This window comes from Leucoraja erinacea, chromosome 30, assembly GCF_028641065.1.
Source record: "Leucoraja erinacea ecotype New England chromosome 30, Leri_hhj_1, whole genome shotgun sequence".
Classification (NCBI taxonomy): Eukaryota; Metazoa; Chordata; class Chondrichthyes; order Rajiformes; family Rajidae; genus Leucoraja; species Leucoraja erinaceus.
The window spans coordinates 26,719,050-26,744,750 of NC_073406.1; the positions used below are offsets into that span (position 1 = coordinate 26,719,050).

General features: G+C 48.5%; 1 protein-coding gene across 2 annotated transcripts in view; it reads right to left on the reverse strand.

Annotated features, from left to right (window-relative positions):
• LOC129711769 (multiple epidermal growth factor-like domains protein 6) overlaps positions 1 to 25,701 on the reverse strand; it is a 552,574-nt gene that overhangs the window by 97,601 nt on the left and 429,272 nt on the right. For both annotated transcript variants that reach the window (XM_055659700.1, XM_055659701.1), the window contains 3 exons: positions 21,018 to 21,140; positions 14,712 to 14,879; positions 10,563 to 10,694 (listed from right to left, as the gene is read on the reverse strand). In XM_055659700.1, the coding sequence (XP_055515675.1) occupies positions 10,563 to 10,694; positions 14,712 to 14,879; positions 21,018 to 21,140 (423 nt within the window). The remainder of the gene's footprint in view (positions 1 to 10,562; positions 10,695 to 14,711; positions 14,880 to 21,017; positions 21,141 to 25,701) is intronic.

Here is a 25,701-nt window from a genome sequence, read left to right on the forward strand (position 1 = left end):
GATTACAGCAAGATCTTGATCACTTGGGCAAGTGGGGTACGGAACAGTTAATGGAGCTTAATGGAGATAAGTGCAAGGCGTTGCAATTTGGGAAGTCAAACCTGGGGAGGATCTTCATAGAGAAAGGCAGGGCTGTGGGCAGTTTTGGAGAGGAGTGCAGGCACCTAGTTCCTTGAAAGTGGTGTTACAGGTAGATAGGGTGGTCAACAAGGCTTTTGGCACATTAGCCTTCATCAGTCAGAGTATTGAGTAGAGAGATTGGGATGTTATGTCACAGTTGGACAAGATGTTGGCGATGCCACATTTGGAGTGTTGTGGTCCATTATGGTCAGCATGTTATAGGAAAGATGTTGTCAAGCTGGAAAGAACACAGAGAAGATTTACGGGGATGTTGCCAGGACTCAAGGGCCTGAGCTACTGGGCAGGCTAGGACTTTATTCCAAGGAGCGCAGGAGGATGGGGAGATGATGTTATAGAGGTGTATCATGAGGGAAATAGATTGGGTAGATGCACAGGGACTTTACCTGGAGGAGGGGATTCAAGAACCAAACGACATAGGTTTGTGGTGAAGGTTTATTAGGAATTTGAGGGAGGTGGGTATATGGAATGAGCTGCCTGAGGAGATATTTGAAGCAGGTACTAACACAAAATTAAAAAAAAACATTTGGACAGGGACATGGATAGGGTAAGGTGTAGAGGGATATGGGCCAAATGTCAGCAGGTGGGACTAGTGTAGATGGGACAATTTGGTCAACATGGGCAAGTACAGCTGAAGGCCCTGTTTCCATGTTGTGTCATTATATGTCAATGAGTGGGGTGGGTGACTAATAGTAAGATTAAACGAGAACTTCCCAGTTTGAAGTTTGATCTTGATTTTACGAGGAGTTACGATGAGCGATTACGTGAAGAAGGGCCGTCCGTCTGCGTGCGCGTCAATCTTCAAAGCAGCGGTGTTAAATCACAGATAGAAAGAAGACCTGAGAATAGTAAGATTGTGAAGATACTAGAACTTCCATCTGACCTTGATAGTATGAGGGTGGGAGCGGTGGGCACATAATCGCTCATCGTAACTCCTCATAAAATCAAGATCAAACTTCAAACTGGTAAGTTCTCGTTTAATCGTTTGAGTATAGAAGCTGGGATGTAATGTTAAAATTGTACAAGGCATTGGTGAGACCAAATCTGGAGTATGGTGTACAATTTTGGTCGCCCAATTATAGGAAGGATGTCAACAAAATAGAGAGAGTACAGAGGAGATTTACTAGAATGTTGCCTGGGTTTCAACAACTAAGTTACAGAGATAGGTTGAATAAGTTAGGTCTTTATTCTCTGGAGCGCAGAAGGTTAAGGGGGGACCTGATAGAGGTCTTTAAAATGATGAGAGGGATAGACAGAGTTGATGTGGACAAACTTTTCACTTTGAAAATAGGGAAGATTCAAACAAGAGGACATGACTTCAGAATTAAGGGACAGAAGTTTAGGGGTAATATGAGGGGGAGCTTCTTTACGCAGAGAGTGGTAGCGGTGTGGAATGAGCTCCCAGTGGAAGTGGTGGGGGCAGGTTCATTGGTATCATTTAAAAATAAATTGGATAGGCATATGGATGAGAAGGGAATGGAGGGTTATGGTATGAGTGCAGGCAGGTGGGACTAAGGGGAAAAAAATTTGTTCGGCATGGACTTGTAGGGCCGAGATGGCCTGTTTCCGTGCTGTAATTGTTATATATGGTTATATGGTTATAATCTTACTATTTTACTTCGAAGTCACGTGAGTGACTACGTGAAGATTTCAAAGCGCTGTGATTTTATGCCGGATACGAATCCAGGAGTCCCACACTGAATGGATTGACCATGGATGAGTGTAATCATTAAAGCATTCAGACATTACATAGTTAAGTAAAGACACTGAGGCTTTAAATGAAAGAAAATTGAAAAAAAATAGTTACCCCTTCCAACCTTGGGGGGAAACTAGGGAACAGAACTTATAATGGTACGTGCAAACACCCCCAGTCCGGTTATGGGTTTGTTATAAAACCGGTGGACCGTTCGTTCATTCATCCATCCTGCAGCCACTAGGATGTCGTCAAGGGACACATCCATAGCTCTTGCTGCCGACGTAGATGCAGCCCTGGTGGAATGAGATTTAACTATATGATTGTTCACTCCTGCTACCGCCATTACCTCCTTTGACCATCTGGAGATGGTTTAAGTTGATACCTTCTGATGTGGTTTTTTTATGGCTGATGAGGACCGATTGTTCTGAGCCTCTGAGGTTCTCCGTAACTCTCAGATAGTGGTGTTAGTATGTTACCACACACACAACCGTTGGTCCTCTGGATATGCCAAGAACTGGATCTTCATCCCTGGCATTCCTGGCCTGCTCTGTTTTATCAGGTTCCTGATTACAAATGTTATGTTGTTCATATTGGTGGTCATGCAGTCCAATCGTAGCTTTTGCAGTGTCTGGACTCTTTGTACTGTTAGTAGTACCATCAGCATACCACCTTCAGGGTTATTTTTTATAATGATGAGGCCATAGGCGGTCCCCACTGTCGAAGTAGGGTTAGTACCATGCTCACATCCCATGTGTCCATGTACCTTGGCCTTGGAGGTATTAAATTGTAAATTCCCTTCATAAATTTTGTTGTAAAGGGGTGCGTTCCTATCGACCCGTGCCCTGCTTCCAGCATCAGATAGGAGGAGAGTGCGCCTCTGGCACTATTGATTGCATTATAACTTTGTTTATAGTTATAGTACAGAGTTGATAGGAACTCCAAGACATCCGTTATCCGAACTGTGTTGTATTTGTTCGAACAATCCTATGCCTTGAAATGGCCTCCTCAGAATCTGCAGACCAACAAGTTAATACGTTCATGTAGTGGATGATTGCTCCCTGTAACTGGGTTCACTAGGAGGTCCCTGCTCTTGGGTACAGCCATAACTGGCTGGACTATAATTCCCTAAATATTTGGGGACTAGGCTTGAGTAGGCCAATCTGGCACTACCAATATGCCTGTGGCTTAGTCTTGCTTGATTTTGGTCAAGCATCGGTTTGTGAGACAAATTGGCGGAAAGCATACATAAACATTCCTTCCCAATTGAGGGAGAAAGCATCCACTGCCTTTGCTCCTGGATCCAGCTTGCAGGACACATATCTGGGTAACTGATGGTTTAGCCTAGATGCAAACAGATCAATATCTGGTATGCCAAATCGTGTAGTTATTTCGTTAAATACTGCCCGATTCAACATCCATTCTGTGTTATCATTAAACATTCGTGATCTAGCATCTGTCACCGTGTTATATCTATCTGGTAGATAGACCGCCGTAACCCAAATATCCCTCTCGATGCAACAGTGCCAAATGAGGTTTGACAATCTGTCGCAGGATACAGATTTTACACCACCCTTGTGATTGATATATGCCATCGCTGTGGTGTTATCAATCTGAATTTGAACAAGCACAAGTTGCATGTTGCTACAGAAAACCTTGAGTACATTTTGTGCCCCCAACAATTCTAGGTAATTGATTCCATGTGTTGTGGAATTATAGACTACTGCTCATTCCATCTGCCCCCACAGCTCTAGACTGTGTTTGTGGCTCCCCATCCTTAGCCGCTTGCATTGGTCTGAAGAACCACCGATGGCTTTCGAGCAAGATTTCCCTTGAGCTGTCTCACGTTCGTTATCCACCATAGTTATTCAACAATGGCCTCCGATGGCAATCCATAGTTTTGCCAATTCTGCCTGCATGGAATCTGAGTGTTCGTTCCTTTGCTTGCTGTAAATTCTGGTAATGCAAAAGGCCCGTGACGTACTGCTGGAAATGCAGCTACTATTTGCCAATTACACTCGCTGTTTGCCTGATAGATGGCTAGTATTTGACTGTCAGGTCATAGCAGGCTTACTCAAATCTTGTTGTTTGCCCCTTGGCAAAGTCACCAACATATTTACTGTGTTTGATAGTAAATCCTAGGTAATCAATTACCCTTGTAGGTGTCAATTTTGATTTAACTGGATGGATGAGGTAACCAAGTCTTTCAAACAGGGTTTTGGTTTGTTTTGACTGATGCTTCTGCCAATTCTTGGTGACTCCAAAATTAAAATTTCATCCAAATATGCCATGACTATGTGGTTCTGAGACCTTAGTAGACCCAGAATTGGTTTCAGTTGTTTAGTCTATAGTCTAGGAGCTGATGTCAACCCATTTGGCAGAGCCATGTATTGCCATAATTGACCCATCCAGTTAAACTTCAAATATCTCCTGTTCTTTGTGAATAGACACCGAATAGTATGCATCTTTGAGGTTGATGCATGCCATTTGACCATTTGTGGAAACCAACTGAGTTGCTGTTCCAATATTGTCCATTTTGAAATTTTTATATTGCACATATGTTTTTCAAGTTCCGTAAGATCCAGAATGATGCGGACCAACCATCTTTTCTCTCTTTTGAGAATATATTGGATATAAATTAGTGAGGTTCTGTATGTGACCTCTCAATGACATTTTTGTCAGGTAAAGTTCCAATTTCCTCCTGTATATCCATGTTTCTTGTTGAGAGAACACCTATGTGCAAAAAATTTTGTGGGTGTTGAGGAATTCAAAATGAACTCAATTTTGAACCCTTCTATACTGTGCAGTACAAACGGATCCGTTGTGACCCAACACCATTCTTTCAAAACATATTTTAACCTTCCTCCCACCAGTATGTGAGGCTTGTCTGGGGTGTTCCCTAAGGAACTGGTTTGACTTACCTCTGACGTTACTGGCGGTATGGCACTGGTTTTTGTGCGCAAGGTTTTGGAGTAGAACTGGTGGTTGTTCTCTCCTCATCCTCGCTGTGGGCCGGCTGGGATCTGCCCCTAAAAAAAACCTTGACTCCGGTGTGGGTCTTCCTCCAGTGCCTGGCCCTCTAGGTGTAAAACGCCGAGAGCTGTAAGGATGCATCCTTGGCGGTGAACCCTTTTGGGGTAACCTGACCTCTGGTTATTAGGTGGATCGTTCTTGCCTCGTTGTCCACATCCCGTACCTGTCTCGGCAGGTCTTCCCCGAACAGGTAGTTTGCGGGATGGACAAACCATTGATTAACTCATTGCTGGCTTTACACAGGACAGCGAACTTCGAGTTAATCAATGGTTTGATTGCATTCTTCCGAATAGAATTTCTCTCAAAGTGGGCATTACACAATAGTGCCATTGTGTCCTGTTCTCTGTCAGTGAGGAGTCCATCTTCCACTCCTCCTGCAAATGGTGTGATCCCAGACCCCAGTAGGTTTAATACCTTCTGGAATTTTACTTCTTATTTTGGATGATAGATCCAATCTGTCCCAAGATAACATGGTTCACTGCTTGGACCTTCAGGGAAGCACAGTAGCTGGTGGGGGGTACCTGTTCATGGTCATTCCATGGCCAGGCCTTAAAGTTGATGGGATGCTGGGTAATTGATATTATTAGCTAGATCTTCATCCAGGGAAGTATCCAGTGGTGTTGTGATAGAAAAACTGGATGATTGCAGAGGTACTTCTTCTGCTGGTCCCTGTGAAGGTGCCACCCCCCCCCCCCCCCCCCCCCCCCCCCCCCCCCTGCCCCCCCCCGAGGCTCCCCCCCCCCTGCATTGGGAGGCCCCATGTGCTGATACTGCTCCCCCCCCCCCCCCTGGATACTGCTCCCCCTTGCTCCATGTGTGAGAGGTCGTCCTCCCCCCCCCAACTGAGTCCCCCCCCCCATGTGGGAGAGCCCCGTCCTCCCCCGTCTCACTCTACATCTGGGCCCCCTCCCCCCCCCCCTTCCCCCCCCCCCAATGCGGCGGTCCTGACCCGGGTCCCCCCCCCCCCCCCCGACATCCACCCGGAACAGCTACTCTGATTCAGAGACTGCCCTTCTTCACCATATGTAAGAAACGGGCAAAGTAGGCCATTCGGCCCTTTCCCCTTTCCCCCCTAACCGAATTCCCTTGACCCTAATAATGCCATATTTCCCTGTCAGTTTGCACCTGGGCTTGGCTAAGTTGGCATTCACAGGTTGAGGCAGTGAGTGGGCAGTCGAGGGTTCTGCCGAGTCGACTGAAGACATTGGGCTGCCCCATGTGCGAGGCTCCTGGCACGGTCTGCTGTAGGGCCCGTGCTGATACTGCTCCCTCCTTCGGAGCAGATCATTATGGAGCAACTTCTCCATAAGTTGCTCCATGTGGGAGAGTCATCCTCGGACGCTCTCCGTTGAGGGAGGGTGTCCCTCTTCCCCGGACTAATCTGAGTCAACGGGTCTGTCAGACTTGCGGGTGGTTTTACGTTCCGCTGGGACCACCACGGAGCTTTCCCGCACCAAGTTGCTGCTGCTGCCGGTTCTGCTGCCGGCGGTAATGTCGGGGACAAGACCGTCGCCCGCTACTGGGAATGCTGCGGTCTTCGGCAGCCGACTTCCCCGCGGACCGTCTCCTCGACATCTGGGCTCTGAAATTACAAACAGCTTCAAGCCCGAAAAGAACGCAGGTTAGTAGTTCAACTTTCCTTACCTGCCGCTTGTTTTTTGAAAATCCCGACGGCTGGGAGGACCCAGTGCCTCTGCCAGTCCGTCGTGCGCGTTGCGTTCAGACGTAATGACGCGCACGCAGACGGACGGCCCTTCTTCACGTAGTCACTCACATGACTCCGAAGTAAAATTGAGACCAGTTCCTGTTATTAGTTAACCACATCATCATTGTATCCCATGACTGCCACATCTCTCTGTACATGATGACATAAGAAACGGGCAAAGTAGGCCATTCGGCCCTCATGCTCCACCCTACAATCAGATCATAGCTGATCTTTTCTTCAAGCACCACTTTCCTGCCCTAACCGAATTCCCTTAAGACCCTAATAATGCCATATTTCCCTGTCAGTTTGCACCTGGGCTAGGCCAAGTTGGCATTCACAGGTGGAGGCAGTGAGTGGGCAGTCGAGGGTTCTGCCCGAGTCGACTGCCTGCCCCTCACCCGGCCCACGTCTGTGCCCACGTGTCACTGGAGTAGGATCATGCGCGCGGTGTCTACAGGGACTCTCGCGGCCACGGGGAGAATCGAGTGCATTGTGGATAAGGGTGACAACATTGTCATTCCCTGATTCCCATTAGTAGCTAAAGATCTCTCATTGCCTTTAACATCCAACAATTTGTATATTTCTGCAGACAACAGTTGATCGGACTGCTATTTGCCATCTTCAAGAGCAGTCGGGCACGCCATGATCGGGGCTGATATTTTGTTCTCTCAGTTTGCTGCGTTTACAATGCAGCAATTAGTTGCGGAATGTCCCTGTCTTGAGTTGTGGTGAAGTAAATTCTCACAGACATCTAACATCATCACAGCAGAGTAATCACTTGCTCAGCCCCTTGTAAATAGCATTCCTCTCCTCGACTGTTCAAACCAACTGCTGTTCAATTTAACCTTTCACAGCACTGCAGGTTTGCTATTTAATTGAACTCTATTTAATTAATTAAATAGGCTGCACAGTGGCGCAGCGGGAGAGTTGCTGCCTTACAGCGCCAAAGACCCGTTGTCCCCGTGACCGCGTGGGTTTTCTCTGAGATCTTCAGTTTCCTCCCACACTCCAAAGACATACAGGTTTGTAGAATAATTGGCTTGGTATGAATGTAAAATTGTCCCTGGTGTGTGTAGGGTAGTGTTAATGTGCGGGGATTGCTGATCGGTGCGGACTCGGTCAACTAAACAGTTTAGTTTTTCCACGCTACCTACACTGAGTTGCAGAGGCACCATCATGGAGGATCCGCCATTGAATGTTGGGATGTGCTGGTCTCGGGGCTGCTGTAAGTGTCAGAGCCCCTGGAATCAGGGGAATTGATGCCAAACCACTTGTCTCCAACACAAGCAAGTGTTGGCCGATGTCCTCCCCATGGCAAAGCAATGACTCCCAAAACAGAAATCTGGTAAAAGTTGGCAAAGATGGAGTAAACAACACAGAATGTTATGTTCCTTTTAGCGTCGGGACACAGTTTGATGGTTGCAACCAAGCAGGAATTCCATATTTCCCTGTCGGTTTGCTCCTGGGTCAGGTCAAGATGGCCATTCTCGAGTCCAGGCTGCGGGCAGTCAAGGGTTCTGCCCCAGTCTACTACCCTGGGCATGCGTGTCCCTGGAGAGGGAATACACAGTGTCCATGGGGACTCTGGAGGCCTCCTGTAAACGTTGTTTGCCGCAGGGTTGGGGAGGGGGTTGTGGATAAGGATGAGAATGTTGTACTCTGATGACTAATTGACTGATGTTTGCAAACTGCAGGGGAATGTTGATCTTTTCGGAATGCTGTAACCTGATCATTGAATAAAATCTCCTTGTCAAGGAAAAAACAGGATTTTCCATAGCCCACGATTCTTTTGGGTATGCTAGAGAGAAAGCAGGTTACCAAGGCATGGTCTGTTGGACGGGACAAAGAGGATTACAGAGAGAGAGCTAGAGGAACAATAAAAGACAATGAAGGAAGTTTGTGTACAGCTGGTTAATGTTGGTGCTGGCACGTGGTAAAGTTGCAATGGATATGAAAGTTCCAATATATGTGAAGTTATCCATCTCCTCTTGTATTTGTCCTTGTGCCCGGTGGGTGGGTGGCACGGTGGCGCAGTAGTTAAGTTGATGCCTTAAGGGGCCGTCCCACTGCGGCGACCTAATTCCTGAGTTCAGACGAGTTTGCCCTCGACTCATACTCGCAGTATGGTCGACACGAGGTCCTAGGAGGTCTTTGTAACTCTCCTTCATGTTCGAGAGTAGTCCCCGCATACTCGAGGCCTCAGCTAGGTCGCTGCGTATTTATCAACATGCTGCAAAATGCCCGCGAGAAAAAAAGGTCGCCATGGAAAAAATTGATGTTTTTTTACTCGTAGGTTCAGTCGAGGTAGGTCGTAGTAGGTCGTAATGCTATCGTAGGTAATCGAAGGAAATCGAATGTAGTCGAAGGTAAAGCTCGTTGAGAAAAAAAAGGTTAGTAAACCGACCGGCAATGTTAAATGCCCGCTAAACTTTATTAAAAGTTGTCTGAACTCAGGAATTAGGTCGCCGCAGTGGGACGGCCCCTTAAGGCATCAACTTAACTACTGCGCCACCGTGCCACCCACCCACCGGGCACAAGGACAAATACAAGAGGAGATGGATAACTTCACATATATTGGAACTTTCATATCCATTGCAACTTTACCACGTGCCAGCACCAACATTAACCAGCTGTACACAAACTTCCTTCATTGTCTTTTATTGTTCCTCTAGCTCTCTCTTGTAATCCTCTTTGTCTGGCTTCTTAAAAGTGTCTCCACTCCTTCTCTCCCCTTCTCTCCCCTTCTCTCCCCATTTCTCCCCTTCTCTCCCCTTCTCCCTCTCGCTGCCCCCCCCCCCCCCCTGCCTGTGCTGCCTGTGCTGTTTGTGCTGCCTGTGCTGTTTGTGCTGTTTGTGCTGCCTGTGCTGTTTGTGCTGCCTGTGCTGTTTGTGCTGCCTGTGCTGTTTGTGCTGCCTGTGCTGCCTGTGCTGCCTGTGCTGTTTGTGCTGCCTGTGCTGCCTGTGCTGCCTGTGCTGCCTGTGCTGTTTGTGCTGTTTGTGCTGCCTGTGCTGCTGTTTGTGCTGCCTGTGCTGTTTGTGCTGCCTGTGCTGTTTGTGCTGCCTTGTGCTGCTTGTGCTGCCTGTGCTGCCTGTGCTGTGCTGCCTGTGCTGTTTGTGCTGCCTGTGCTGCTTGTGCTGCCTGTGCTGCCTGTGCTGTTTGTGCTGTTTTTGTGCTGTTTGTGCTGCCTGTGCTGCCTGTGCTGTGCTGCTGTTTGTGCTGCCTGTGCTGCCTGTGCTGCCTGTGCTGCCTGTGCTGCCTGTGCTGCTTGTGCTGTTTGTGCTGCCTGTGCTGCCTGTGCTGCCTGTGCTGTTTGTGCTGCCTGTGCTGCCTGTGCTGTGCTGTTTGTGCTGCCTGTGCTGCCTGTGCTGTTTGTGCTGCCTGTGCTGCCTGTGCTGCCTGTGCTGCCTGCTGCCTGTGCCTGTGCTGCCTGCCTGTGCTGTGCTGCTGTTTGTGCTGTTTGTGCTGCCTGTGCTGTTTGTGCTGCCTGTGCTGCCTGTGCTGCCTGTGCTGTTTGTGCTGTTTGTGCTGCCTGTGCTGCCCGTGCTGTTTGTGCTGTTTGACTCAATGACAGTGGCCCTCAGTGATGGAGATCCAAAGGGCATCTGAAGAAGAGTCTTGAACCGAAACATCACCCATTCCTTCTCTCCAGAGATGCTGCCTGACCCGCTGAGTTACCCCAGCTTTTTGTGTCTATCTTTGGTTTAAACCAGCATCTGCAGTTCCATCTTACACAGAGGGTGGCTGTGTTGATCTGCTCCAGGTTTCTCTCTGTGGTTGGTGCCCTGTGACTACAGAAGAGCTGAGCATCCAGGGAATTCCAGTTGTCAGTGGCACAACTCACCGAGCTCCCTCCCAGGCACGTCCACTGTGAACCCAGAGCCTTTCTCCAGGAGTGACACTGACGTGTTCACCTCAGGCACCAACGTTTCTAAATCAAAGGCATTTGCTTTAGTTGTAAGACATTTAGCGAGTGGGAGTTTGGGAACTACTTACTCTGGTTACACAGCAGACCAGTCCACCCCTCTGGGCAAACACAGCCATCCTCAGCCTCGTTACAGGAGCCGCCATTCCGACAGTCCTCACAGGTCAAGCTGCAGTCGTTACCAAACGTACTGGCCCAGCACACTGCAACCAAAAGCCCCAGCGTCAGAACAAGTGTGGATACTCCAGCACCCACCCCACCAGCCACTTCACTGACACCTCCAGAACTGCCCATTCTGCAGTCATTGCCAAAGGTATAGTCCCAGCACACTGCTGACATAGAAACATAGCAAATAGGTGCTGGAGTAGGTCATTAGGCCCTTCCAGCCAGATTTTCGTCATCCGTAAACTTGCGTTGTTACATTTAATTCCATTGTCTAAATCGTTAATGTATATTGTAAATAACTGGGGTCCCCACACCGAGCCTTGCGGCATTCCACTAGTCACTGCCTGCCATTCTGAAAAGGACCAGTTAATTCCTACTCTTTGCTTCCTGTCTGCTAACCAGTTTTCTAATCATGTCAATACATGGGCTTTAAGGGGCTAGTGAAATGAAGGGATATGGGGAGAAGGCACGCACGGGTTATTGATTGGGGACAATCAGCCACGATCACAATGAATGGCAGTGCTGGCTCAAAGGGCCAAATGGCCTCCTCCTGCACCTATTTTCTATGTTTCTACGTCTATGTTTCGAATACCTTGTACTCTAATTTTGCACACTAATATCTTGTGTGAGACCTTGTCAAAGGCTTTTTGAAAGTCCAGATACACCACATCCACTGGCTCTCCCTTATCCATTCTACTTGTTACATCCTCAAAAAATTCCTAAGATTAGTCAAGCATGATTTCCCCATGGTTCATAAATCCATGCTGACTTTGACCGATCCTGTCACCGCTTGCCAAATGCGCTGCTTTTACATCTTCAACAATCGACTCAAGCACCTTCCCCACTACCGATGTAAGGCTAACTGGTCTATAATTCCCCACTTTCTCTCTCCCTCCTTTTTTTTTAAAAGTGGGGTTATATTGGCTACCCTCCAGTCCACAGAAACTGATCCTGAGTCTATAGAACATTGGAAAATGATCATCAATTCCTAGGGCCACCTCCTTGAGTACTCTAGGATGCAGGCCATCAGGCCCAAGGTATTTATCTGCCTTCAGTCTCAACAGTTTGCCTAACACCATTTCCTGACTAATGAGGATTTCCTTCAGTTCCACCATCACGCTAGATCCTAGTATTTCTGGGAGATTGCTCATGTCTTCCTTAGTGAAGACAAAACCAAAGCATTTGTTTAACTGGTCTGCCATTTCCTTGATTCCCATTATAAGCTCACCTGTTTCTGATTGTAAGGGACCCACATTTGTCTACACTGATCTTTTCTTCTTCACACATCTGTAGAAGCTTTTACAGTCAGTTTTTATATTTCCCGCAAGCTTTCTTTCATGCTCTATCTTCCCCCCTCTTAATGAACCGCTTTGTACTCTGTTGAGTTCTAAATTGATCCCAGTCCTCCGGTTTGCTGCTTCCTCTGGCCAATTTATATGCCTCTTGGATTTAACACTATCCCTAATTTCTCTCGTTAGCCACGGTTGAGCCACATTCCCTGTTTTGTTTTTATGCCAGACAGGGATGAACAATTGTAATTCATCCATGCGGTCTTTAAATCTTTGCCACTGCATTTCCACCGTCAACATTTTCATTATAATTTGCCAGTCAATCCTAGCTAATTCCCGTCTCATACCTTCAAAGTCTCCTTTCTTTAAGCTCAGGCCCCTAGTCTCTGAATTAACCGTGTCACTCTCCATCCTAATGCAGAATTCTACCATATTATGGACACTTTTTCCCAAGGGGTCTTGCACAACAAGAATGTTTACTAATCCTTCCTCATTGCACAATACCCAGTCCAGGATGGCCTGCCTCTAGTTACTTCCTCTACATATTGGCTTAGAAAACCATCCCGTATACATTCCAGGAAACATTCCCGTATACAGTACCCTCCTCCTCAGTGTGGTTACCAATTTGTTTGTCCCAATCGACATGTAAATTAAAGTCACCCATGATAACTGCTGTACTTTTGCTACATCATCCCTAATCCCCAACCTCCCACCTGCTGTTTGGTGGTCTGTATACAACTCCAACAAGCATTTTCTGCCCTTGGCTATTTTGCTGTTCTGCAGCAGCCAAGCTATTGTCTCTCCTTGCTATTGCATTAAGAGAAAAGATGCTGCCTGGGCTGCCACGTGACCAGCTAGAGGCCAACCATAAGACACACACCCAGGTCTGATCTCCCTGCGGTGGGCCTGCCTCGACTGAGGATATCTTGTGATAAAAGGCCGAAACACCTAGTGACGTTGAGGTACACAACTGAAGATGTGTCTGATTGGTAGCAAACTCACCTCGTGGTCATTCCCAAGAATACCAAATGTCAATTGTAGTGAAAAAACCTTAGAGATTGTAACATCCAGTCCTACTAATCAATCTTAACCAACAATGCCACCCCACCTCCTCTTCATTTCTGTCTATCCTTCCTGAATATTGAATACCCCTGCATGTTTAGCTCCCAGCCTTGGTCACCCTGGAGCATTGTCTCCATAATCCCAACTATATCATATCCCTTAACTTCTAACTGTGCATTTAATTCATCCACCTTATAATGAATCCTCCTCGCAGTGGCACAAAGCTTTCAGGTTTGTTTTAACATCCTTGGCCCTTATAGAACTAAGATACAGTGTGGGCCTTTTTGCCATTGATCTCCCTGCCTTCCGCTTTTACTTTTCTCCCTTCTACCTTTTGCTTCTGTCTTCATTTTATGGCCCTCTGTCTCCCTGCATTGGTTCCCATCCCCCTGCCATATTAGTTTAAACTCTTCCAACAGCATGAAGAAAACCCAATGTGTTAGAACAACGTCTGGAGACTCCAGCCCACCCGTCCAAATCAATGCCTCCTCCATATCTATTCTGTGCACAGAACCACCCCCACAGCACATCGCCACCTACCTGTCACCTGTAGAATCATCTTCCTCTCCCTGCACATTCACTGTGTGACCATCTCCCCTGGTCTCCCCAGATGGACACCTCTCTGTCTATCTGCCCCCCCCACACCAGTGTGCCCCCGTGAACAAATTCAAATGGCACCTGTGACCCCACGGAAATCGCTTCATTAATATCTCCTTGATCCTAATTTAATTTTCTTCTTTACAGCCCTCCTGTTGGCAATTGCTTATCATTTATGAATACATGGACAGAACAAGGTTGGCAACAGCACAACCTACATAACACAATCAAAAGTTCGTAATCTTATAAGATGTAGGAGCAGGATTAGGCCATTCGACCCATCAAGTCCACACCGCTAATCAATCATGGCTGACCCATCTTGCCCTCTCCACCCCATTCCACTGCCTTCTCCCCATAACCCATAACCCTTCTCCCCATCACTAATCAAGAATCTGTCAATCTCTGCCTTGGCCTCCACAGCCGTCTGTGGCAATGAAATCCACAGATCCACCACACTCTGACTAAATAAATTCCTCCTCATCACCTTTCGAAAGATATCTCCTTTAATTCTGAGGCTATGACCTCTGGTTCTAGACTCTCTCACGAGTGGAAACATCCTCTCCACAACCATACTATCCAAGCCTTTCACTATTCAGTAAGTTTCAATGAGGTCTCCCCCTCATCCTTCTAAACTCCATTGAGTAGTGGACCAGTGCTGTTGAGGGGTGAGTGAGAGTTGAGGGGTGAGAGTTGAGGGGTGGGACGAAGGGTGAGAGTTGAGGGGTGAGAGGTGAGGGGTGAGAGTTGAGGGGTGAGAGTTGAGGGTGGGAGTTGAGAGGTGGGAGTTGAGGATGAGAGTTGAGGGGTGGGAGTTGAGGGTGAGAGTTGAGGGGTGAGAGTTGAGGGATGAGAGTTGAGGGTGAGAGTTGAGGGGTGAGAGTTGAGGGGTGGGAGTTGAGGGTGGGAGTTGGGGGGTGAGAGTTGAGGGGTGAGAGTTGAGGGTGAGAGTTGAGGGGTGGGAGTTGAGGGGTGAGAGTTGAGGGTGGGAGTTGAGGGGTGGGAGTTGAGGGGTGGGAGTTGAGGGGTGGGAGTTGAGGGGTCAGTGTTGAGGGGTCAGTGTTGAGGGGTAATGTCCTACAGGACCCATCTGCGTGACGATTCTCTTACCGAAGCTGTGCGAGAGGGTGAACTCCCCACGGGCCTCTCCTTCTGCAAGGTCGTCCTCTTCCTCATCGAACAACTGTGTCAGCTCCTCCTCGTGATAGAAAGTCACCTCGGGGAAGTACCTTCCGTACGCAGGTCGCCCATTCAGAGCCTCCACCGGGTCATCCAAGGCTGCAACAGAAGGAGGCATCAAACTGTGGAAACAAGGAACTGCAGATGCTGGGTGATACACAAAGGGACACAAAGTGCTGGAGCACCGTGGGCAGCACGGTGATGCAGCGGTAGTGTTGCTGCCTTACAGCACCAGAGACCCGGGTTCGATCCCGACTACGGGTGCTGTCTGTACTGTCCGTACTGTCTGTACGGAGTTTGTACGTTCTCCCCGTGACAGCAGGGGTTTTCTTTGAGATCTTGAGTTTCCTCCCACACTCCAAAGATGCCCAGGTTTGTAGGTTAATTGACTTGGTATAAATGTAAATTGTCCCTAGTATGTGTAGGATAGTGTTACTATGCGGGGATCGCTGATTGGTGCGGACACGGTGGGCCGAAGGGCCTCGGTGGGCTGAAGGGCTTCTGCGCTGAATATATAAACTAAAGTAAACTAAATAAACTAACTCAGCGGATCAGGCAGCATCTCTGGAGAATGTGGATAGGTGACGTTTTGGGTCGGGACTCTTCTTCAGTTGGTCCGTACACCGATATTCTCTACTTGTTCATGGGTCTATCAAAGCTGCACAGACTCCTCCGTTACTCAGTCCTGCCATCACCGGGACATCTATTCACAGATCTGTGTGTTGCTTTAACATAGAAATACCTTTTCATCAACATACCCATTGCATCTAGCCTTTTCACATATTCAGTTAAAGAAGTTTCTCGTGATTTGGGACTTTCCAAGGACTGAATTGCTTTTGTAAATCAAGGAAAAGCTGTACACCATGGAGAAGCCTTGTCAATCACCCACTTGGTAGGAAATCAGACCTTTTAATTGGCTTGCAATTGATGATGTTTGAATCTCGATCATTTCAACTTAATTTTGCCAAACAAAACTACACTGTAGCAAGCGTCTCATAAACCATGGAATCGTACAGCATGGGAGCAGGCCTTTAGGCCCATCATGTCTGTGCTGGCCACTGGGCCTAGAACTAACCCATCTACCTGCAGATGGTCCGTATAACTCTAATCTCTGCCCAATCATGAGTCTATCAAACCCCCTCTTAAACAGCTCATTTGCAGCATGCCAAGGTTTAAAACATTGTATCTGCACTGTATCTATGGGGAGAAGGCAGGCATGGGTTATTGATTGGGGATGATCAGCCATGATCACAATGAATGGCAGTGCAGGCTCGAAGGGCCGAATGGCCTCCTCCTGCACCTAATTTCTATGTTTCTATATTACATTAGGGCAGCACGGAGGAGTTACTGCCTCACAGCGCCTGAGTCATGGGTTCGATCCTGACTGCGGGTGCTGTCTGTATGAAGTTTGAACGTTTATACGTTCTCACCGCGACCTGCGTGGGTTTTCTGCGAGATCTTTGGTTTCCTCCCACATTGCAAAGACGTGCAAATTTGTAGGTTAATTAACGGTATAATTGTCATTTGTCCCTTGTGTGTAAGATAAGTATTAATGTGCGGGGATCGCTGGTCGGCAGGGCCTCGGTGGGCCGCAGGGTCTGTTTCCGCGCTGTACCTCTAAACTAACCAACAAGAACAAATCTCACGGATGGCCTCAGCCTCAGTGAGCTGACAGTGACAGTGACAGGGTGACTGCGCCACCCGTACACGTTCTAAAGGGGGGTTTCAAAGCTCCTCAATCAAGTGGGTGGCGCGGTGGTGCAGCGGTGGAGTTGCTGCCTTACCGCGCTCACAGCGCCGGAGACCCAGTTTCGATCCCGACTATTAGCGCTGTCTGTTTGTGTTTGGATGTTCTCCCTGTGACCGCGTGGGTTTTCTCCGCAATCTTCGGTTTCCTCCCACACTCCAAAGACGTACAGGTTTGTAGGTATGAACACAACTTCTGACCGACATACACTACAAACCAACTGACTCCCATGGCTATCTGGACTACACGTCTTCCCACCCTGCCCCCTGTAAAGAATCCATCCCCTACTCCCAATTCCTCCGCCTACGCCGCATCTGCTCCCAGGATGAGACGTTCCACACCAGGGCATCGGAAATGTCCTCGTTCTTCAGGGAACGGGGATTCCCCTCCGCCACCGTAGATGAGGCTCGCACCAGGGTCTCATCCATACCCCGCAACACTGCTCTCTCTCCCCATCCCCGCACTCGCAACAAGGGCAGAGTCCCCCTAGTCCTCACCTTTCACCCCACCAGCCGGAAAATACAACAAATAATCCTCCGCCATTTCCGCCACCTCCAACGTGACCCCACCACTCGCCACATCTTCCCATCTCCCCCTATGTCTGCCTTCCGCAAAGACCGCTCCCTCTGCAACTCCCTTGTCAATTCTTCCCTTCCCTTCCGTACCACCCCCTCCCCGGGCGCTTTCCGTTGCAACCGCAAGAAATGCAACACCTGTCCCTTCACCTCCCCCCTCGACTCCATTCAAGGACCCAAGCAGTTGTTCCAGGTGCGACAAAGGTTCACCTGTATCTCCTCCAACCTCATCTACTGCATCCGCTACTCTAGATGTCAGCTGATTTACATCGGGGAGACTAAGCGTAGGTTGGGCGATCGTTTCGCCGAACACCTCCGCTCAGTCCGCAATAACCTACCTGAACTCCCGGTGGCTCAACACTTCAACTCCCCCTCCCATTCCCAATCCGACCTCTCTGTCCTGGGTCTCCTCCATTGCCAGAGTGAGCAACACCGGAAATTGGAGGAACAGCACCTCATATTCCGCCTGGGTTGCTTGCGTCCGGTTGGCATGAACGTTGAATTCTCTCAGTTTTGCTAGACCTTACCGTCTCCTCCCCTTCCTTAACCCTCGAGCTGTCTCCTCCCATCCCCCCACCCTCGGGCTCCTCCTCCTCCCTTTTTCCTTCCTTCTCCCCCCCACCCCCCATCAGTCTGAAGAAGGGTTTCGGCCCGAAACGTCGCCTATTCCCTTCGCTCCATAGATGCTGCTGCACCCGCTGAGTTTCTCCAGCACTTTTGTGTACCTTCGATCTTCCAGCATCTGCAGTTCCTTCTTGAACAGGTTTGTAGGTTAATTGGATTAGTGTATGTGTAAATTATCTCTAGTATGTGTAGGATAATGTTCATGTATGGGGATCGCTGGTCGGTGCGGACTCGGTGGGCCGAAGGGTCTGTTTCTACGCTGTATCTCTAAACTAAACTAAACTAAAGCTGAAGGTTCAATGAACACAATGGCATGCAACACTTGCCCACTTCCAAACCTGAGGCTGAAGTAGACACAGACCCTGGCCCACCCTCGCCACGTTACACTGCAAGCCATTAACAGCTCCGCTGAGTTTTCAGAATTTCCACTCTGAATGAAAACGTTTTTAAGTACTGCTGCTATTCCCAGAAGAAGGTTGGCAGTCTCCCAGTATCAACCCCTGACAAATAAAGGCAACACTGGGCTCGTGAGCAGTGTTGTTGTTGGTCAGTTTGCCGTGTTGGAAACTCCAATAAAGTCTAACCAGAGGCAGAGCATCCAGCAAGACACACAAATCTTCAAACATTCACCAAACACACCCTGGGAAATATGGGGCCGCTCTTCAATTGCCCTTTAAATATTCATCCCCTCTCTTTCTCTCTCTCTCTCTCTCTCTCTCTCTCGCTCTCTCTCTCTCTCTCTCTCTCTCTCTCTCTCTCTCTCTCTCTCTCTAACTCTCTCACTCTTAAAATCATAACAGACTTCAGCCTGCTAAACCCTGGGAGTTTGCAGACAGCTGATTGTAACAAACTGCTGAGTGGCTGTCATGAGCAGCAGCTGGGACCAGTATCGTTTCCGTGACTCCTGCTTATTCGGCAGCTTTGCTTTGGCAGAGGTTTTTGCTTTAAGTTAAGATGGGCCACTTCAGTCCAAGCGAAAGGAAACCTTGATTTCATTACGCTCCTCGTGGTCTGAAATGACAGAGCAGGGAGTAGAACGTGGACGAGGCGAAGCTGTGCTGGCGACTGGACCGTGAGTTCCAGTCCAAGTGCTCTGGCCTGAAACCAGTGGTGTTGAGAGAAAGGATAACATCCCCATCACAACTGTGGTACGGCTATAAACTGATGAGGACAGCACAGTTAGTGTAAGCATGGGTAATGCACGGTTAGTGTAAGCATGGGTAATGCACAGTTAGTGTAAGCATGGGTAATGCACAGAGAAACATCCCACAAGGTTAAGTTCTTGTTTAGTAAATGGGTGGGGTTGCTTTACTAATACACTTGAATGCAATGTGATCTCCTATCACCAACACAACCTGTGGGTGGGCCACAGTGTGGAGGTGCATTAGCTGGGCTTGGTGACAAAGAAAATTAATGATTTGCAATATAAAAAGCATCTTTCATAGAAACATAGAAATTAGGTGCAGGAGTAGGCCATTTGGTCCTTCGAGCCTGCACCACCATTCAATATGATCATGGCTGATCATCCAACTCAGTATCCTGTACCTGCTTTCTCTCCATACCCCCTGATCCCTTTAGCCATAAGGGCCACATCTAACTCCCTCTTAAATATGGCCAATGAACTGGCCTCAACTACCTTCTGTTTCATCGCTGCACAGCTTCTCAAAGAGACGCAGCATGGAAACAGGCCCTTCAGCCCATCGAGTCCATGCCGACCATCGATCGTCTATTCACATGAACTCTATATGATCCCACCTCTGCATCCATTCCCTATAGGCTAGGGGCAATTTACAGAGGCTCATTGACCTACAAACCCGCACGTCTTTGTGGGAGGAAACTGGAGCACCCGGATGAAACCCACGTAGTTACGGGGAAACCGTACAAACTCCACAAAGACAGCAGCCAAGCTCAGGATTGTACCTGGGTCTCTGGCACTGTGAGGCAGCAGCACTACCCGCTGCACCACCGTGCCGCCCCTGTGTCTCCTGCAGAAAACCAGCAGGCAATTGGCCAATAGAAAGATGACACAAACAACCCCAAATCCACTCTCTTCTTCAAATATCATCACCTCCACTTGACAAGGCAGACAAGGCAGCAACGTAATGTGTTAGTCCAGCCTCCTGTCACCATCTGTGCTCCTTCAATGTAAGGTTGGGAACACCATTGGAGAGGATGTTGTCAACTTCCTGGAGAAGGACTTTAACCTGCAATCTCCTGCCTCAGGCTGAGACTTCCACCTCCATTCCATGGCAATGTGTAGCGTGGCACATGTAAGTACATACATGAGAACCAGCCCACAGGTAGAGCTGGCAAACCTTGCTGCTCCACGTCAAAGGGAATATTGATGCAGTACTTGGTCCCTCAGCCACTGCCCATAAGTTCTTCCATCACTATGCTACCCTATCCCAGAGCTTCTGATTTTGCATGTAAACATGTGTAATTGTGTAAATGACAGCTCACTCTATATATGCACCACCCTGTGTGTGAAACACACCCCCTGTGTGAAACACCCACTCCGTGTGTGAAACACACTCACCCCCTGTATGTGGAAGGTCATGTGAAGAGACGAGGGAGGTCGAAATGCCAAGAGGTTTAGGGATGGGTGACATCTGTCGAAACCTGATGTGGCGTGTCTAACTGACAAAACATGTTGCTGATAAATTTACAACCAATTCTCCCTAGTCACCTCCTGCCTGTCTGCTGTTCCAGTGCGGCCCCGGTGCGGCCCCAGTGCAGCCCCAGTGCTGTCCCAGTGCAGCCCCAGTGTGTCCCAGTGTCCCAGTGCGGCCCCAGTGCGGCCCCAGTGCTGCCCCAGTGCAGCCCCAGTGCTGCCCCAGTGCTGTCCCAGTGCAGTGATGTCCCAGTGCAGCCCCAGTGCAGCCCCAGTGCAGCCCCAGTGATGTCCCAGTGCAGCCCCAGTGCTGTCCCAGTGGAGCCCCAGTGCAGCCCCAGTGTACCAGTGCAGCTCCAGTGCAGCCCCAGTGCTGTCCCAGTGCAGCTCCAGTGCAGCCCCAATGATGTCCCAGTGCTGTCCGAGTGCGGCCCCAGTGCTGTCCCAGTGCAGCCCCAGTGCAGTGCAGTCCCAGTGCATGTCCCAGTGCTGTCCCAGTGCAGCCCCAGTGTGTCCCAGTGTCCCAGTGCTGTCCCAGTACAGTCCAGTGCAGTCGAAATGATGTCCCAGTGCAGCCCCAGTGCGGCCCCAGTGCTGTCCCAGTGCTGTCCCTGGTAATATGTAGGTATGAACGTGTCAAAGCCAAGCAGTGTAACTGCTGACAAGGGGTGTGCACGTACAGATGCAGCTCCTGCGATCATCCTCCAGCCTGTAGCCGATGTTGCAGCGACATTGGAACGATCCTACTGTGTTCTGGCAGATGTGCTCACAGATGTCATTTTTAATGGCACATTCATTAACATCTGGAAAGAAAAAGCAAGGAGATTTGTCTTAACATCAGGAAAGTGTTTAAATGCAACGACCAAGTTCAATGGCACCTTCATTAATCAGGTTAGACAGAATATCTGCATTGTTCAAGAATATTAGAGTGCACACAGTCATCATAAAACATCCTGAACCAAACCCCAAATGCTCTTTGAAAACGGAAGTGCAAGGAACTTCTTCTTTAGATGGTGGGAATCTCTGCTTTTTCTACCGGAGAGGGTGCTATTTAGATTCTTGGAGAACAAAGGGCTTTTGGAAACTGGGGAGCTGGCATGAAAGAGGAGATAAGACCTGGGGCAATTCACCAGGGTCATACTCAATGGCGGGCAGAGTCAACGCACTGAATGGCCTATTCCTGCTCCTATTTTCTTGTGTTATTATATACTCATTCCAAAATCTTGATATTTAAATAAAATGTAAGTTTATATCATTGATTGCCACCATTTGCCTCATCTTGCTGCGATGCTTATAACAATGGTGATGTCCTCTATATGGAGTCATGGTCTTTGGCTTTTTACCTTCTCAAATACAACTGTTATATTTAATCAGAACAGGACAGCATGGTGATGCAGCTGGTAGAGCTGCTGCCTTGTATTCCATCCTGACCGCAGGTACTGTCTGTGTGGAGTTTGCACGTTCTTCCTGCAGTGGAGGTTAGATAATTGCAGGTATTTCAAGTGGAAGTGAATGCGTGGGTTTCTCCGGGAGCTCCAGTTTCCTTTCACATCACAAAAACAGGCGTCACAGTGCGCACTGGTAGAGTTGCCTGTACGTCTCCAAAGATGTACAGGTTTTTAGGTTAATTGTCTTTGGTAAAAATTGTAAATTGTCCCTCGCGTGTAGGATACTGTTAGTGGACGGGGGTGAGAACTGGTTGGCACAGACAAGGTGAGTCAAAGGGTCTGTTTCCATGCTGTATATTTAAAGACTAAGGGTTTGTAGGTTAATTGGCCTCCCTATGTGTGATAACATTGAACTAGTGTGAACAGATGATCGATGGTAGGCAGGAACTCGGTGGGTCACAAGGCCTGTTACCATGCTGTATCTTTGAATTAAACTTAACCAAACCTTGAAATTATGTGATGGAATGGACATTCTGTGACTTTCGAGCTGGTGAATTAATCCTCTCATTGCTGTTATGAAATTCCACTCCCAAAGTGCAACACTACACACTTGCTTGAGTTAAAGTCTACCTACCATTTCTACGCCCATTTCTGCACTTGACCTATATCCCATTGTATCTTCTGACAGCCTTCCTCTCTGTCTGCAACTCCTCCAATGTTGGTGGCGTCAGCAAACTTACTCACCAACCCATCTACATTTAAGTCTAGGTCCTTTATATTTATTTACTTGGGAATATGAAACTACTGGAAGACTGGGGCTGGAGTGGAGCAGATTGAATGAGAATATATCAATATTTGTCAGTCCTGGAATACTATTTTACTTCGGAGTCACGTGGGTGACTACGTGAAGAAGGGCCGTCCGTCTGCGTGCGCATCATTACGTCTGAACGCAACGCACACGACAGACTGGCAGAGGCACTGCGTCCTCCCAGCCGTCGGGATTTTCAAAAAACAAGCGGCAGGTAAGGAAAGTTGAATTACTTACCTGCGTTCTTTCGGCCTTGAAGCTGTTTGTAATTTCAGAGCCCAGAAGTAGAGGAGACGGTCCGTGGGGAAGTCGACTGCTGAAGACCGCAGCATTCCCAGTAGCGGGTGACGGTCTTGTCCCCGACATTACCGCCGGCAGCAGAACCAGCAGCAGCAGACTTGGTGCGGGAAAGAGCTCCGTGGTGGTCCTAGCAGGACGTAAAACCACCCGCAAGTCTGACAGACCCGTTGATTCGGATGAGTCCGGAGAAGAGGGATACCCTCCCTCAACGGAGAGCGTCCGAGGACGACTCTCCCACATGGAGCAACTTATGTAGAAGTTGCTCCACAATGATCTGCTCTGAAGGAGGGAGCAGTATCAGCACGGGCCTCTACAGCAGACCGTGCCAGGAGCCTCGCACATGGGGCAGCCCAATGTCTTCCCCATTGGAGGGGGAAGTACATATGGAAGTAACCACTTTGAGTCAGAGTACAAAAGCACGGGGGTGGGGGTGGGGGGGACCTTCCCAGGGACCAGCAGAAGAAGCACCTCTGCCATCATCCAGGTTTGCGATCACAGCACCACTGGGTGCTTTCCTGGATGAAGATAATAATAATAATAATAATAAATTTTATTAATAATACATTTTATTTGCGGGCGCCTTTCAAAGTCTCAAGGACACCTTACAGAGATTAACAAGAGAGAGAAAACATATAGTCGGAGTAAAATAAATAATGACATCACCAATACACAAATTAACGACAGAAATCGCTCCAAAGTCAAAAAATCAAAAACACAATGTGAAGAGAGAGCAGCGGCAGCTAAAGCGCGCCAGCATCCACTCTCCCTTCCGACAGCCATCTTGGACACAGACTAACATGTTGACTTACACACAAAAAAAAATCATCACAAAGTCCAGTCCCCATCTCCAGTTCTCCCAAAGTCAGGCCTATTGAGGACACTGCTATTGCCTCTACGGAGGCCCGATGTTCCTGGCCGTTCTGGCCGGGTGGTGTTGCCCCTGCGTCGGGAGAGTCCTCACGGCGGCTGGGCCACCTGGAACGGCCGCTTCGTAACTGGGGACCGCGGCTCCCGAAGCCGACAAGGCCGTGCCGGTTTGGAGCTCCCAGGCTCCCGATGTTAGAGTCGGCGCCGCCCGCTCCGCTCCGCAGACTCGCAGCCCGGAGGTGTTGAACACGGCGGTCACAGCTCACCGGAGCTCCAGCGCGTCGATCCATCGTGGCGACCCAGGCAAGGCATCGCCCGCTGCGCTCCACAATAGTGCTCCAGCGCTGTGCCGCCACCGAAGCCGAAGTGCTGGGCGGTCCCCGACAGGAAACGGCCCACCACACCCGCTGGTAGGCCACGAGGACGGGTCGACGGGGCAGCCTGGAGAAAATGCTGCCTCACCGACCAGGTAGGGACCTAGAAATATTATTACCCCCTAATCTAGCTAATAATATCAATTACCTAGCATCCCATCAACTTTAAGGCCTGGCCATGGAAGGACCATGAACAGGTACCCCCCCACCAGCTACTGTGCTTCCCTGAAGGTCCAAGCAGTGAACCATGTTATCTGGGGACAGATTGGGCCTATCATCCGAAACAAGAAGTAAAATTCCAGAAGGTATTAAACCTACTGGGGTCTGGGATCACACCATTTGCAGGAGGAGTGGAAGATGGACTCCTCACTGACAGAGAACAGGACACAATGGCACTATTGTGTAATGCCCACTTTGAGAGAAATTGTATTCGGAAGAATGCAATCAAGCCATCGATTAACTCGAAGTTCGCTGTCCTGTGTAAAGCCAGCAATGTCCATCCCACAAACTACCTGTTCGGGGAAGACCTGCCGAGACAGGTACGGGATGCGGACAACGAGGCAAGAACGATCCACCTAATAACCAGAGGTCAGGTTACCCCAAAAGGGTTCACCGCCAAGGATGCATCCTTACAGCTCTCGGCATTTTACACCTAGAGGGCCAGGCACTGGAGGAAGACCCACACCAGAGTCAAGGTTTTTTTTAGGGGCAGGCTCCGGCCGGCCCACAGCGAGGATGAGGAGAGAACAACCACCAGTTCTACTCCAAAACCTCGCGAATGAAAACCAGCGTCATACCGCCAGTAACGTCAGAGGTAAGTCAAACCAGTTCCTTAGGGAACACCCCAGACAAGCCTCACATACTGGTGGAAGGCAGGTTAAAATATATTTTGAAAGTATGGTGTGGGGTCACAATGGATCCGTATGTACTGCACAATATAGAAGGGTTCAAAATTGAGTTCATATTGAATTCATCACCACCCACAATACATTCAAAATTTCGCACATAGGTGTTCTCTCAACAAGAAACAATGGATATACAGGAGGAAATTGGAACTACCTGACAAAATGTCATTGAGAGGTCACATACAGAACCTCACCAATTTATATCCAATATATTTCTCAAAAGAGAGAAAAGGTGGAGGGTCCGCATCATTCTGGATCTTACGGAACACAAAATATATGTGCAATATAAACATTTTCAAAATGGACAATATTGGAACAGCAACTCAGTTGGATGAGTCAATAATGGCAATACATGGCTTTGCCAAAATGGGTTGACTTCAGCTCCTAGACTATTGACTAAACTACTGAAACCAATTGTGGATGTACTATGGTCTCAGAACCACAAAGCCATGGCATATTTGGATGACATTTTCATTTTGCAGTCACCAAGAATTGGCAGAAGCATCAGTCAAAACAAACCAAAACCATGTTTAAAAGACTGGGTTACCTCATCCATCCAGTTAAATCAAAATTGACACCTACAAGGGTAATTGATTACGTAGGATTTACTATCAACACAGTAAATATGTTGGTGACTTTGCCTAGGGGCAAACAACAAGATTTGAGTAAGCCTGCTATGACCTGATAGTCAAATACTAGCCATCTATCAGGCAAACAGCGAG